This window comes from Neodiprion fabricii, chromosome 6, assembly GCF_021155785.1.
Source record: "Neodiprion fabricii isolate iyNeoFabr1 chromosome 6, iyNeoFabr1.1, whole genome shotgun sequence".
NCBI lineage: Eukaryota > Metazoa > Arthropoda > Insecta > Hymenoptera > Diprionidae > Neodiprion > Neodiprion fabricii.
This window is the reverse complement of record NC_060244.1, coordinates 3,461,224-3,475,616: the sequence shown is the minus strand read 5'-3', so window position 1 is coordinate 3,475,616 and position 14,393 is coordinate 3,461,224. Positions and strand designations below refer to the sequence as shown.

The 14,393-nt window shown below is 40.9% G+C and overlaps 1 protein-coding gene across 2 annotated transcripts; it reads right to left on the bottom strand.

The window, feature by feature from the left end:
- Positions 1 to 2,835: 2,835 nt before the first annotated feature.
- On the bottom strand, positions 2,836 to 12,469 carry LOC124185782 (muscle LIM protein 1-like). Of its 2 annotated transcripts, XM_046576893.1 has the most exons (9): positions 12,313 to 12,469; positions 11,075 to 11,199; positions 10,034 to 10,199; positions 7,005 to 7,125; positions 5,941 to 6,037; positions 5,600 to 5,684; positions 4,533 to 4,829; positions 4,109 to 4,429; positions 2,836 to 4,004 (listed from the first exon to the last, which is right to left on the bottom strand). In XM_046576893.1, the coding sequence occupies exons 2-9, from the start codon at positions 11,187 to 11,189 to the stop codon at positions 3,728 to 3,730; spliced, it is 1,479 nt and encodes a 492-aa protein (XP_046432849.1). In that variant the 5' UTR covers positions 11,190 to 11,199; positions 12,313 to 12,469; the 3' UTR covers positions 2,836 to 3,727. The 2 variants fall into 2 exon arrangements, with proteins under 2 accessions (XP_046432849.1, XP_046432850.1); XM_046576894.1 differs by lacking the exons at positions 2,836 to 4,004; positions 4,109 to 4,429; positions 4,533 to 4,829; ... (1 more) ...; positions 5,941 to 6,037; positions 7,005 to 7,125 and adding an exon at positions 7,871 to 8,562.
- Positions 12,470 to 14,393: the final 1,924 nt, after the last annotated feature.

The following is a 14,393-nucleotide window of genomic DNA, read 5'->3' as shown; positions in this document are numbered from 1 at the left end:
AAAGATTAGAAACAGAGTGCACGGAAGTTGCGACGCTTCGTTAAACTCGGAGAAGTGATCTTGGTAAGTATCGTCGACGATTCAACCGACGAACTTGTGAACCTACGGTATTCTCTTTTCTACGTGAAAACTTTACTCCGAACCCCATGCGTCGTGGGTAGTCGCTTCTCTTTGCAGTCATACCGCGACTTTCCCTCTCTGGGGTCAGGCTACGCCACCACGTGGCTTGTTTCACTTTTCGATTCTCTCTCCCTCCCTGGTTCAATCGCTTGAGTGAACAGTAACCCTGACGGTTTAACCGCATAACACTGCACAGACACTGCAGCAGACTCCATAAAGCTGTCATGCCCCTAAACCCAGACCCAGTTCGGTGCGAGCGACGGGTATGTGTTTGTATTTGCAAAGGCTGAGCATTGATCGCTCGAGGAACCGGTTCAATACCATTTAAAACACGTTTCATTGAGGGGAGTCAATTATTTTACATCACTCTTGTACCTACTAACGAGCGGTGTTTCATCTTTCAATCTACAAATTATGCGTTCGAATTTCAATACCAATTATTTCGACATTCGGATCTTTGAGCGGAAAACTTCCTTCCAGCCAATTGTTAAGGCTAACAATAATGAGCCGTCCATCGGTCGATCAGCTGATCACGCAATTCAGCTGCGGTTGTAGATCGTTAAATTAATTTCGATGTTTCACACTTTTCACGGTCTTACAACTTCCCTGCGGAAAATATCGCTCGGGTCTACCGTTTGTTGGAATAAACGTGCACGGTTATAGAGACTTGTGGTTTCCAATTTCGCGTGCAATCCGTACAACTTAGATTGCACGTAATACCCAGTTCCTTGCGGGTAACTTTGGTAACTAATGCGCTTAAGCGTATACATGTATAATATAGACGCAGTGTTCGAATGAAAATAAATCGCTCAAACTTACCGTCTGTCTCTAACACGGTAATTGGAGCGGGTTTGTAAAACGGAGACAGTCTTCGTTGTTAGAAGCAATAATGCCTACCTTCCGAGTCAAAATTGATACCGAAATCAAATCGCAGTTATGTATTTATTCGAAACTTAGACGAAAGAATGAATATCCTCAACAACTGATAGTTGCAGAAGATTTCAATGATCGTCATTACGGCAATCGATCACTTGATCTGGCAACCGACTCTGAACAATCCTGCAGAATGATTCCGTAATAAATTATTGTTAAGAATAAATATTACTATATCATTATGTGTGACTGGAACTTGTACAGTTGTTGCTATAAATATATAAAATTAGTGTTTTACACCACATCCAAATTAATTACTTACCTTGTCTCAATTTAATAAGTCGCACAGACAACCGTGAGTCCCTGTTTGCTTGTTATCGATTGTTCTAATAACTTTTGTATTCTTTTTGTTTTTTTTTTTTAGGTTCTCAGTATCGTCGAAAATATACCATTCGGAAGGCAGACTGAGTAATTTCACAATCGGAGAGACGATGAATTCTTTTCATGTGTACCCTAATTTGTTTTCTCTTTGTTTCATCGGAGTAGCTGAAATTCAGGTAAATTTCGCTCAAGTTTATTATTTATTCATATTTCCACTGGATTGTTGTAAGGTTGCATATTGAAAAAAGTCCGTTGAATGTGTTTTTTTTTCTTTCCATCTTTTTTAATAGCGGGCGTGTATTAAAAAAATTTGTTGAAAAAATGTCGGATAGTATGTACCAAAAATTACATATACATGCATCCGTATACACGTAGAAAAACGGAAATTTTAACAAAATTTTCGTTCTGTTTTCCTGTTTAAATCAAATATAAAAAAAAAAAAAAAATTCGTAACAAGAGAAACAAAACTCGTCATTTCCTGCCTGACAACACTTCAATTTGTCTCCCTAAAAAACAAACAAACAACAAAATGCGTAAACATATACAATGTACGGTGGCTTGGAAGAATATAAAAAAATTAAAACGAAAGAAAACCATACTAAATAGATTATAACGATATTTGACGACCAAAGCAGAATGAACAACGGAATGTCGGTGCAGCTTTATCGTTAAAAAATGATTTATGCAACGTCATACTTTGCAGCTGATATTGCAGTATTATAATAGTTGTATACGTATATGAGATAAGAATATTATACATACATATATATTAGACTGGGCCAAAAAAAACGAAGAATTTTTTTTTTAATGGTACTGTAAAAACATTGTTCATGACGACAAATAAAAATTATCCCTAAAGTTTGAGCCCTTAATATTAATATTGAGGGGTGTATCGTTACAGCTATTGATTTTTTAACAGTTACCGCATTTTTTCCCCCAAAATCCGTCAATTATCAATCTGGAAAAATTTCATCAATCCATATTTTTGAAGGAAATTAAATTTCCTACAAAAAAGCTCTCTTACTAAATTGACGTAGATCGAACCGTTTCCTTGTAATCGTGCCTTAAACATTGATTTGTTTTTTCAAATTTTTGTTTGAATTTTCGATTCTTGTAATCACCAGAAAAATCAATATTTTCATAGATCAGACCATTATTTTTGTGGGAAATTCGATGCTCTACAAAAAAGGTCTCTTAACATTTTTCATGAAATTCACTCCTTTAAAAGTTATTCGACATTGAAATTGTATTCAAAAGTAATTTCAATGTCGAATAACTTTTAAAGGAGTGAATTTCATACAATTTCAGGATAATTTTTATTTGTCGTCATGAACAATATCCTTACAGTACCATTAAAAAAAAAAAATTCTTCGTTTTTTTTTGGCCCAGTCTAATATATATACACATATGTGTATACATATATATATATATTACATGCGTATACATATAATGACGTATGTATTAATGATTTCAAAAAATATTTATTTAAAATAATATTTCTCCCTAAGTCGAAATTACATAATAAATATATACGTCGCGACGAATTATACACGTGTGTAGGTAGGTATGTATATAGCGATACAGAAAGTGTTATTATGTGGTGTATATGTATATATATATATATATGTGTATATATATATATTATTGATGTGTGTATGAATTGTTGTACTTGCAGAATTTGTGTCTATAAATTCGCATACTAATGATATAATGATGGTGGTAGTAGTAGTAGTAATAATAACAATAACAATAATAATAATAATTATAATGCCAATAATAATAATAATAATAATGACAATAACAACAACAATAATAATAATACTAATAATAATAATAACGACAATAGTGATATCGTGCAAGTAACTGTGATGTGTATACAGACTTTCGAATCTCGTAGTAGTAGTGCGGTAAGAAAAGGTAACGACACAAAACAAAAATATAAAAGAAAAAAGAAAAAAAAAAAAAAAAAATGATGAAATGGAAAGAGAACACGTAACGTTAATAATTATTATTCATTAGTTGCGTTCGCCATCAGTGTCCAGCTGGTCGTTCGTGCGTTATATTACATATATATCCATGTATATGGGATACACTTCAATGATTATCATTATCATTATCATTATCATCATCATTATTGTTATTATTATCATTATTATTGTTATTGTTAGATAATTATCGTTAGTTTCGTCCCTGCTTATTGCTTCTCACTCAATCGGCAGGTATTTGTATAATCTTGTTTATCGACCTCCGTCGCCATTGTCAGCATATACTTAGCTTTTTCGTCCTTATATAGATATAGTTCTTCCGTTTCGAATTAGAGCCAAGCAAGATTCAATCCGCGCAATCTTGGACCTTAGGCCATGGAGAGAGTACCGGCCCCCATACCGAAGCCGACACCCTTGGGACCGAAGTTTCTTCCGTAGCAACTGCGGCAGTAGATATCGCCGTCAGGTCCGTCGTTGAGGTTCGTCGAGTCGAGGGAACGACGACAATCCGCACAGCTGAAGCAACGCTTATGCCATACCCTGTTCTTAGAGATCATTTGTTCAGCGGCATAAACGGAGTATCCGCAGCGCGAGCATCCGTTTCCGTCGGTTCGCTTTTGACCAACCTTCGGGTTTGAGTCGATGCTGAAATTGTTTTATTTATTTGTTTTTTTTTTTAATTGAAAATTGATTTCTCTTTCATTTACCGTACAACAAACTGCCAAGCGTTATCCGCGGAATCGACTTACTATGACGGTGCGCTATCACCGTTCGTTGACACGAGAGTCGGAGTGTGTCCAAATCCAAATCCTTTCGGGCCAAAGAGTTTGCCGTAGCAGGAGCGACAGTGGATTTCCTTGTCGGGACCGTCGCACGCCAGCATCGAGTCCAACGGTCGGTGGCATTCGGCGCAGTTGAAACATTTCTTGTGCCACATCGTTCCCTTGGCGAGCTGTTGTTCGGCCGCGAAAACCATTCCGCCGCAACGCGGGCAGCCCTGACCTGCCGGTGCCTTGATCGAGGTAGTGTCTGGGTTGTAGAACGGACGACTGGAGGAGATCTCGTCCTCGCTGTAAGGATCAGGGTGGTCAGCAATATTGACATATTGACGAGGATACGGGGAAGCAGCCGGGGAGAAGGTCGCGGCCTCGGGAATTTCATGTCAAAACTCACGTCAGACCGTCGGTCTGGAGGAAACCAGATCCGCAGGCGAAGCCGTAACCGTGTGGTCCCCATTTCTTGCCGTAGCAAGTCTTGCAGTAAATGTCTTTGTCCGGACCGTCGCAGGCGATGATGGAGTCGAGAGTCTTGCTGCAGTCGTGACACTTGAAACACTTTCTGTGCCATTCGCTACCCTTGGCCAGTACCTGCTCGGCGGCAAATACCACGCCTCCGCAACGTGGGCAACCCTTGCCAGGTGGCGCCTTGATGATGGCCGTATCGATCACGGTCGTGCGGGGAGCGGCGTCGCTGTACGTTAAAGATCATCCGTTGCAGACTATCGTTTGCGGTACGAAGCAATTAGCGGTGTTAATCGTAAGCTACATTCAAAGTTCACGGTTCAACTCGAACACTGAGGGAGAGAAGAACGAACGATCGATCGGTTCGACTGCTACACAGGTCTTGTCGGAGGTGAAATTTGACGCTGCGACGTCATTCTCACACGAAGATGTGCCTGAATGAAGTCGCGATGACGTAACGTATGTACCTTCGAAGTATCCCGTGCACATAAACGTGACACGATTGGAAGCCGAAGACAAGGTGAAGGTGAAAACGAAAGCCGACGAGTAAAAGTGACGAAGGTAATAACAATGCGGGGTACGTGGATTGACTTTGATATGAGAAAAGAGACACTGCACGCGTTATTCCGTGTGTAAACGTCGTGTTAAACGAGACGGTACGGAAACGACGAGGTGTTATAGGTGAGGTCAATTGGCGGTATTAGCGACAGCGGCAACAAAGCGTTAGAGAGCAGAGGCACGAGGGAAGATTAAGATCTGAAGTTGAGGCGTACCCCTCGTCTTCGATATCGCACTGCAGGCCTAGCCAAACTACTCCAGCGTGACCGATACCGCGCGGTCCAAATTTCTTCGGATAGCAAGCTGTTAAGCAGATATAAGCGCATCATATATAGTCAGTGTATAAAAGCTGAGGGAGGTGGATTGTCTGTTTGTTTGTTTGCTTTTTTTTTTTTCTTTTTTTTAAACATTATTCAGATCCTTCCTCAGCCAGCAACCCACCCGTTGGCATAGCAGTCACTTTGAAGAGCGCCGCCACCCTGACCGTATCCGTAACCCTTCGGACCATATTTCTTGCCGTAGCACACTGAAGACAATACAGATTAAGGTTTGCTTTTCTTGTCAATACTTCGTCGTCAGAGATACGACGTCGCGTTAAACATCCGTACACATATTGATCGCTACTTTCTTTGTTATATGGACTTGTTTCGCCATTTTTCAACGGTAATTTATTACCAACGTTGGACATTCAACGCACAGGCACACGGACGGTATGTTCAAATTTGCAATATCGTGTATCCTCGACGAAGCGAAGCTGAAGCATCAACTGGGGATCTTCTTACCTTTGCAATAAATATCTTTGTCGCGACCTTCGCAGCAATTGACAGAGTCCAACCGTTTCGTACAGACGGAACACTTAAAACATTCCCTGTGCCATTGCTACATGAGACACAAACGGAATAATGATTGTTAGTCACTGAATGTCCAATTTTCGGGGGGCTAGTTGTGATCAGAAGATACGTATGCGTATTAAATCGGTACAATGTCGTTGTTGTTAAAACTTTTGGCTCAGCTACGAGGGTTTGTCGGTGTTTGTTTTTTCTTTTTTCTTTTTTTCTTGTCGTAGTTTTTCATTGATTATGTACGAGCCATACAACGATCATGGAGTTGACAAATTTCACGGACTTGATTCGTGCGGTTGTGATTAGTTAATAAGAAACTGCCTGTCCGCAGCTCTTGTACGACGGTATTTATTTCACAGTCGTTGGATTTTTGTGTTTCAATTCCGCATTCTCGTTAAGAATATTAATCACACAGAATTGTTTTACCGAGTATTACTAAGATAATTGATTAGTCGAGATCTATAACGTAGACGTGTAATATACAAATTACGAATATTAAATATATTCAAAATAAAAAAATTAAAATTACAGGACAACGGGGGATAGTATGTGAAAGAAACTTTTTGTTTTTTTTTCAAAAAAAAAAAAAAAAACAAAAAAATACGGGCAATACAAAACGAATACGACGTGTATAAGAAAAAAAAAAACGCGAACGACTTGAGTCCCAGTCGTCGTGACTGCGTACGATAATACAAGTTAAACGAATCACGGTGTACATAGTGACGTGAAACATTAAAAAAAAAAAAAAACGGACAACCGAATATGCAGTACTACCTCTACAGTAAATGTCTCGATCTGGTCCGTCGCAATGTAGGGTAGAGTCGAGGGTGCGCTGACAGATCTTGCACTTGAAGCATGCCCTATGGTAGCCCTGGTCACAAGAAGTGATAACAACAACAAGACCGTATGAGTGGACGGCGTGGTTTTTCTTTCTTTCCGATCTCTAGCGGTCCGCATAGCCGGTTTTTCAACGATTTTCGATATTTTTCTATTCGTCTACTTACCCTTCCGCGTGCCAGCATCTGTTCGGCAGCGTAAACGTAGCCCCCGCATCGCGGGCAACCCTCGCCTTCGGGAGCCTTCGCTATGGCGCGTGGTTCCAGCACGGCCTGAGATCCTCGAGGGCTAAAAATACAATCGTCTATTGGTATTTCACATCGGCGAGGAATTTCTCGTGTAAATATTGGTAAAAAATATGCGCGTCACTTATACGTGTGCCAGATCTCAAGCCAAACCTCGCGATTGCGGTAGGACGCTTTTGTTTCAAATTCACTATTTCTCCACGCCTTGTTATACCGACTGACGTCGTGTTTGTTCTCATTTTTTTTTTTTTTTTTTTTTTTGGATTTAGCGAGATTTGACTTGGTTCAGGCTTGATTGGCAAACAAAGCAAGTATCAACAGATTTTTCTACGGAAGAAGAAGTAGAGTAACGGGACGAAGAATATGAGACAAGGAATAGGATGTGTGATATTAGAGTAGCGAGATGTGGTAATTGAGAAATGACAAGACGCGTGTAACAGCGAAAAAAAATGGACAAATAACAGTTTCAGAAAATTAAGTAAAAACTCAACGAACTCTACTGGTGAGAAAAAAAATCCAACATAGAAAAAATCAACTTTATAGCCGAAACAGCGAAAACCATGGAATCAAACGAACAAAATGAAAAAAAAAAAACAATAAACAAATGAAAAAAATATGCAGCTCATTTTTGTAAAATGAAAAAAAACCGGATGTATCCCATGTAGTTTGATGATATCCGGTGTGTAATTATATGCACTGCGAAATTTACGTATATCGATTGGGTTATGCGACATAAGAATTATCTTCGTGCTGCAGCGGTCCTAAAATAATAGCCTGCACATGCGTTTGCGATGCGTTAATAAACGAGGTGACGTAAAAGCTGCGGATATTCGGGCGAAGTGGGTGTAACGAGTTTTTTTTTTTTTTTTTTTTTTTTTTTGTTTTTGTTTTTTATTACTGGTTACTGTGTTAAAAAGAGATCCCCAACCACGCGCGATACGCTACCGCCGAGCCCAAGAGGATAGCCGAAAAGCAGAGCTGATAATTACAGAGCCAAACTAAACCCGTCCAAGGTTGAGCTTAGCTGCAGTTATATAGCCGAGGCGGTTGGCCGATTGGGCAGGCGGGCAGGCAGGCAGGCGGAATTGTTAGGGGTCGGTTAGGGGGTTAATGTGCAAATGGTGTAACATGTACATTGCGGCAATGGCGGTGGTGCCGATAGCGAAAGAGAGAGAGAGAGAGAGAGAGAGAGAGAGAGAGAGAGAGAGAGAAGTGAGGAACGAAAGAATGTCCAGGGATGAGAGAATAATTCGTGATACGGTTGCAAAGGTGTGAGAGAAAATGTTTAGAGAATAAGATAAGATGTTGTTACACGGGGGCCGCATGCAAGCAGGAGATGAGAGTATAATAGAATATACAGGCGGGCAAAGCAAAGCGTCACGCGGGCGCAATACTCGGTTGCTCACCATATAATCGCGTGTGTGCGTGTGTGATCGAATATATCAATGGCTGAATCCCAAATGGCTTGAACTCGGCGGGGCTGGCGGGGAGAGGGGGGTGACACATCACATATTATCGCGACAGTGTTTCACATTTACAGTGGTTATTTATTAATTAATAATAGCACTTATTACAGATGGTACAAATTATCCTAATTCTAAAAATTATTACTTTATATATTCATACTGAACGTAGAACTTTTATGCGTTGCCGGTGGGCAAAGAAGGAAAATATTAAAATTTATCTTTTCTTGTTGTTCGTTTTTCGTTGTTGTTGTTTTTTTTTTCAGTAAAATATCTCCACCGTTTAAGGAAAAATATGCGGGTCTTCTTTTGTTTTTCTTTATCCTTGTCAAGTTTTTCATACCAAAATATAAGTGTGTTATATATGTATAATCTGACCGAGAGACGTTTTTTTTTTTTTCTTTTTTTCTTTTTTCTCTTTTCGTACGAAGTTATATAATTAATTATCATCGTTACATCTCGACGAAGTGATGGTATTCTTCCGAGATATTATGAAGAACACGATTGAGAAGATGAAGAAGAAGAAGAAGAAGAAGAAGAAGAAGAAGAAATACAAAAATTTCGTTCAAGAGGACAAAAAAAAAAAAGAAAAAAGAAAATTTGAGAGAAAAAAAAGAACAAAACAAAATTGGACGAATCAAAAAAAAGTATACAGAGAGAACAATCGAAAGAAACGTAATACCTGTATTATGTATTATTATATTATTATATTGTATAATAATTATAACACAAAATGTTTTATCAAATTGGATGGTGATAGGTAAAATTAAGAGAAAGAATAAAACGGAAAACTGGTGTTATACGTTTGAAACTTTTGGCGGTAGTAGTGGCGGTGGTGGTGGTGGGGGTAATATAGAATATATGTGTAGAGATTTGGGGGGGGGGGGGGAGGACATGCGGTATTCCTCAATTTGGATACAATTATTTGTCAGTCGTTTATATATATATATATATATATGTATGTGTGTGTATAAAGGTGTGAAATTATATGTCAAAACTCATCGTCGTGTGCATTATAATTCCGTGCAGAAGGGTTAATCTGCGGGAACGCAGCTACATTAAAATATGTATAAGACATATATGCATACATATATAATTGCAGAACATGTATGATGTATATTATCGTATGAAAACAACAATATTCATCAAGTGAGTACATACTGCAGTATATAATATATATAATATATATATATATATATATATAATACAACTTCGTACGATGATGTTTAACGAGATATGTAACCATCAAGAAAGAATATCACATGCACGTTTGTTCTCTGTTCAGTGTCGGTGTGGTGTTGTTGTTGTTGTTGTTGTTGTTGTTGTTGTCACTGTAACTTTGGTGTATTTTTTTAATTTTTTTTTGTTGTTTTCGTTTTTTGTTCTCGTGGTTTTGTTTTTTTTTTCTAATTGTTTTGTTTTTGGTATGTACAGGGGGACCTCGAGATAGAGAGATGGTTCTGGGGTAGGGAGGGCGACCGCACTCACTCGGAAGTCTCCTTCAGGTGTTCACCGGCGTCCATGGACAAGCATCCGGCACCACCACCGAATCCGTAACCCTTGGGGCCAAATTTACGCCCGTGGCAGTTCTTGCAGTAAAGCTCGTTCTCGTGCTCGGAGCAGTTTGTGGAGTCGAGCAGTTTACTGCAGAGGCCTGCAATCCAACATATACTCGAATTCAAGTTATGACTCTGATTCGATTCGACGATTTTCATCGCGACCACTAATTCGTTTCTTCAAACGTTACGGAACTCTCGAGAGCTTGCGAAGCTTTCGCCTACCTTGCGTTAGAAAATTTATAAATTATCGTTAGGACGAAGTTTGTGACGTTTAGGAAAAACCTTTACTTCGCACCTTTGGGAATGTCGGAAATTTGGTAAACCAACTGCTTGAATTCATCTTATTTCGATAAACCGACTCCTTCAAAGTTGTTCTAATATTGCGTAATTACGATTTTTTTTATGCCTTATTCTTCGAAATTCTTATCCAATTGTGGTTTTGATCGGTTGATGGATGAGAAAAAGAATCGATAAATAATCGGTAGTGAAATTCTCGTCTCTTATGGACGTTTCGCTTTGCTCCTCTGCGTTGTAAAAATTTTACGCGATAGTTGAAGAATCTTTGAAACGGATCAGGGCATTATAAACTTTTACGGAAATGCACTTAACGATTGCCGTTATCTCGAGTAAGAATTCGTTACCTTGTTTTCGTTTTACGATCACAGAAGTAAACATCATCCATACGAGTAACTCGGATATTTCTTACTTTACCGCACAGCCTCGGACTACGGATAAGTGCAACGCATATGATTGTCGTAACCTGCAGCGTAAATTAGTCCCGAATCTTTGTCTCCTGACTTTTTATCGTACCAGGCGCGAAACCCTTGATACGTTTGAGAAAATATCTTTGACGAAATTGATCGCGTCCCGCATTGGATCCGGCTGTTCCCCAGGTCTTTACAGACTTTGAACCACCTCGCGTTGTTTTTCCACTCTCGGATTTCCTACAACTATTCGTGCATATACTCACCGCACTTGAAGCACATCTTGTGCCATTTCAGTCCACCGGCGACGCGTTCCTCCGCTGCGTAGACGGATTTGTTGCACTTGGGGCATTTCGGGTGTTCGACTGGCTTGAAAGGCATTTTGCTTATTCTGAAATGTGAATGATATAAAAGATGAGTCGTCGTTGCGTCATATTTCCGTGTCGCGTCGATCTGTTCGAACCGTTGACCGATAAACCGCGCCGCGTTTACCACGGCGCAAAATTCCGCTCACAATCTTGCGAGTAATTGCTAAACGAGCCGGACAAGCGATTCGCGTATCACTTCCCTTTCATCGTTGCAGGTTATTTTTTCTAGCGGCTAAAAAAAAAAATGTTTCCCAAGTTTACGAGTTTTTCCGTTACAGGTGCTACCCCAGCATCGTGAAATTTAAAGGTAAACACAGTATTTCACGAGGAAGGCGATACCTCTGTGCAGATGGCATGGACCAAAGGGGGAATTTGCCGGTAAATTCGCCGGGCAGCTGCCGGCCGTCGGCAACCGGATCTATTTCCGTAGATACGGGCTATAGTATCGAAGGAAAGCTAGGGATGAAGATCGAAGGAGGTGCGGGAGCGCGGCGCTTTGCCGGACGCCGTTGGGTGTGGGCTATATTTGTTACGGCGTAGGCCAACGTCGGCGTCGTAACCCGACGACGCCGTATTAGGGAGCGGACGGGCGTCGCGGCGCCCACCTACCACCCCCCCCTCTTTGCCCGACCGACGCGTCCTAGTTAAACCCCCGAATTCCCCCTTCCTTATTTTGCGGAATCGAAAATAAGAATATGAACGAGTGTGGAAGTGTGCGTAGGTCCCGGCTCTTTTCTTCCGCGCACTTTCGTCATATGTACGTAAGACGTACGTATCTGTGTACGAGTATAATAAACGTATTAACGGATGAGCTCGCGAGATATATAAGTCACGGTCTGTAGGCATAGTCGATTCAGTGGCATTGATAGGAGGCCACGGTCCACCACCGATCTCCCGCATTTCTCCCTTCTCATTCTTCGCACTCTCGACGTTACGTACGTTGCCTTCCTCCGTTACATGTACTTTATCATACCGCGATATACGAACCGCGGAGGCTGCATGTTCGTTTTTTCGTACGAAGATGCGACGTGCGACACCGATGAACGGAAAAATCGACTCGCTCGTACGACTATGATCGAGCGAGTCGCCCAGCGACTTGGTATATTCACTTTCGGTCTTTACTCTTTACTACTCACCACTATGTTTCGGCTTAATCGGTCGAAGGTGAGAGTCGTGGAGTTCGCAACACCGTAACACTCTACACCGCACTAATACTGGATTCGAATGGCTGATCCGGCGCGGTGCGAGGCCTAGTCATACCAAGGTTTGCACACGGCACGTGCATCGCTAGAACGATGGAGATGACGCCGGCGGCGGGGCGTCGGCCGTCGTCGGGGGTGCGGATGCGGGGAATGCGGGCTCCGACGACGTGGAGGCGGAGGAGGCGGCAACGGGAACCGGCCGCTATCGTCGTGAACCGGCCTGGCCTATGCAGGTCCTCGTTCCACGCCGTTCCAACGCCGGTGGAACCGCCGGCACACTCATCTACTATTAATAAATTCTTGCTCAAATATCTATTTTTAATCCGGGGGATGTGTATAAATGCCTTAAATCCCGCTAACGTATTATAATGAGATCGGTACGATAAATATGGACGGTGGTCCACCTGCCCGACAAATACCTTTCTTTTCGATTCGTTGTTTCTCCTTTTTCTTTTTTGTGTTTTTATTTTTCTCTGTTTTTGCATCGACTATGCTGCGGGTGTACGGTAATTCGAGGAACGGTACCGGAAACAGAAGCCAACGTAAGAAAGAGGACGAGACTTTGTTCCGAAACGAAGTACAAACGATAATTATGATCGTATCACGCAGATTATTCATAAATCTTTTTTTTATTCATCGAAGAGTACGAAGAGAATTCCCATTCCCTTTGAATCCTGTAAGCTTCAAGGACGCTCCGCGAGGCGAGACGTTAGCATGTGTCGCATACGTATGGTACATGCTGTAAGCTTCGTTTGAACAGGTGAACGCAATTTCGATGCTACGGAAACGTTTCTTGGATAAGAAATTCGCTATCATGTGCTAGCGTCTATTCTTGACTCCTACTTTTTTCAACGCTTTTTCTTATACTCGAGAAATTTTCCTTTCGTCAATCTTTTATTTTTAAACAACATCTCGGCGAGTTTCTTTCTCACCCTGCGGTGATATACCTATACTTATAACTTACATGTTATACTCCGCGTTGGATTAATCTCTCGTGACAAACGCGAACGTTCCTGTATATACAGTCTATTAATATTGTTCTCTTCGAGTGAGTTTAAATATCCATGTCGTCACGTTTTTCTCTACATTATATCAATTCACCCGAATCTCGTGACCACGTCAATGAAATCCTTTAACGTTGACCTTATAATCGGTTTACATTTGCCATTCGACAAAACCGCAATGGCACTGACCGCTGTATAAACTCATAGAAATTTGTATATTTAAACTTAAATTTATTCTATACTCTTGATACACCTGCTTGCAGTCGATCAAATTTCACTCCTCCGTGTTGTTTCGCAGTTTCGTTTGTTGCACGGATATGACAAGTCTGTTACGAGCACCCCGGTAAAAGACAGTTTTTCAAATAATTCTACATCCGGGCTGATGTTTGTCATTTTTAAAGAAAAAATAAGGCACACGGCGCACGTTGACTTTTTCGTACGCAGGCAGGTACAAATTTTGATTTTTTAATAGAAAGAAAAAAGGGAAACAACGGCCTCCCCGTTTTCGGGTTATTCGAAAAATGATCAAAAAACCAATCGAACTACTCGCGAGCCAAAGGATTATTATCGTACAGCGGTACGAACTACCTATTCGTAACATCGCGGGAGAAGACAAGACAGCTGCAAGGGATGAGTATAAATTTAATCCGTTCCTGCAATAAACTTAAGCAGAATGCATCGGCTGGGGTACATTTCGAACGAGCCGAGGCTTGAATTTTTAAATTTTCGGTTTTTCTCTCTTAACTGGGGGCGGGGAATGAAAGAGAAAGAGAGAGAGATGAAAGGAGCTTTATTCTTGAGGAAATGATAAATTTCGTATAAAGTTGGAAAATTGTGAAGTGCGAAAGATCGCCGGCTGGTGTGCACGCCGTATCGCTTCTACTGAGTCAGCGCAAGTGTCTCGAAGGCGTCTGCTGGTGACTAAATGCTAAATTTGGTTACCTTAGGGCCGGGATTGTGTTACATGCGTGGGATATTCTAATATTTCGGGTGGCCGGTAGCTAGGCAACT

Bases quoted from the DNA above. Each gene is read 5' to 3' on its own strand.
- LOC124185782 (XM_046576893.1), bottom strand. From the start codon at position 11,189: ATGCCTTTCAAGCCAGTCGAACACCCGAAATGCCCCAAGTGCAACAAA. The intron at 6,038-7,004 runs GTAAGTAGACGA...TGTCTCATGTAG, and splicing joins AGATGCTGGCACGCGGAAGG to CAATGGCACAGGGAATGTTT. The intron at 4,830-5,599 runs GTGGGTTGCTGG...TTTAACGTACAG, and splicing joins AGTGACTGCTATGCCAACGG to CGACGCCGCTCCCCGCACGA.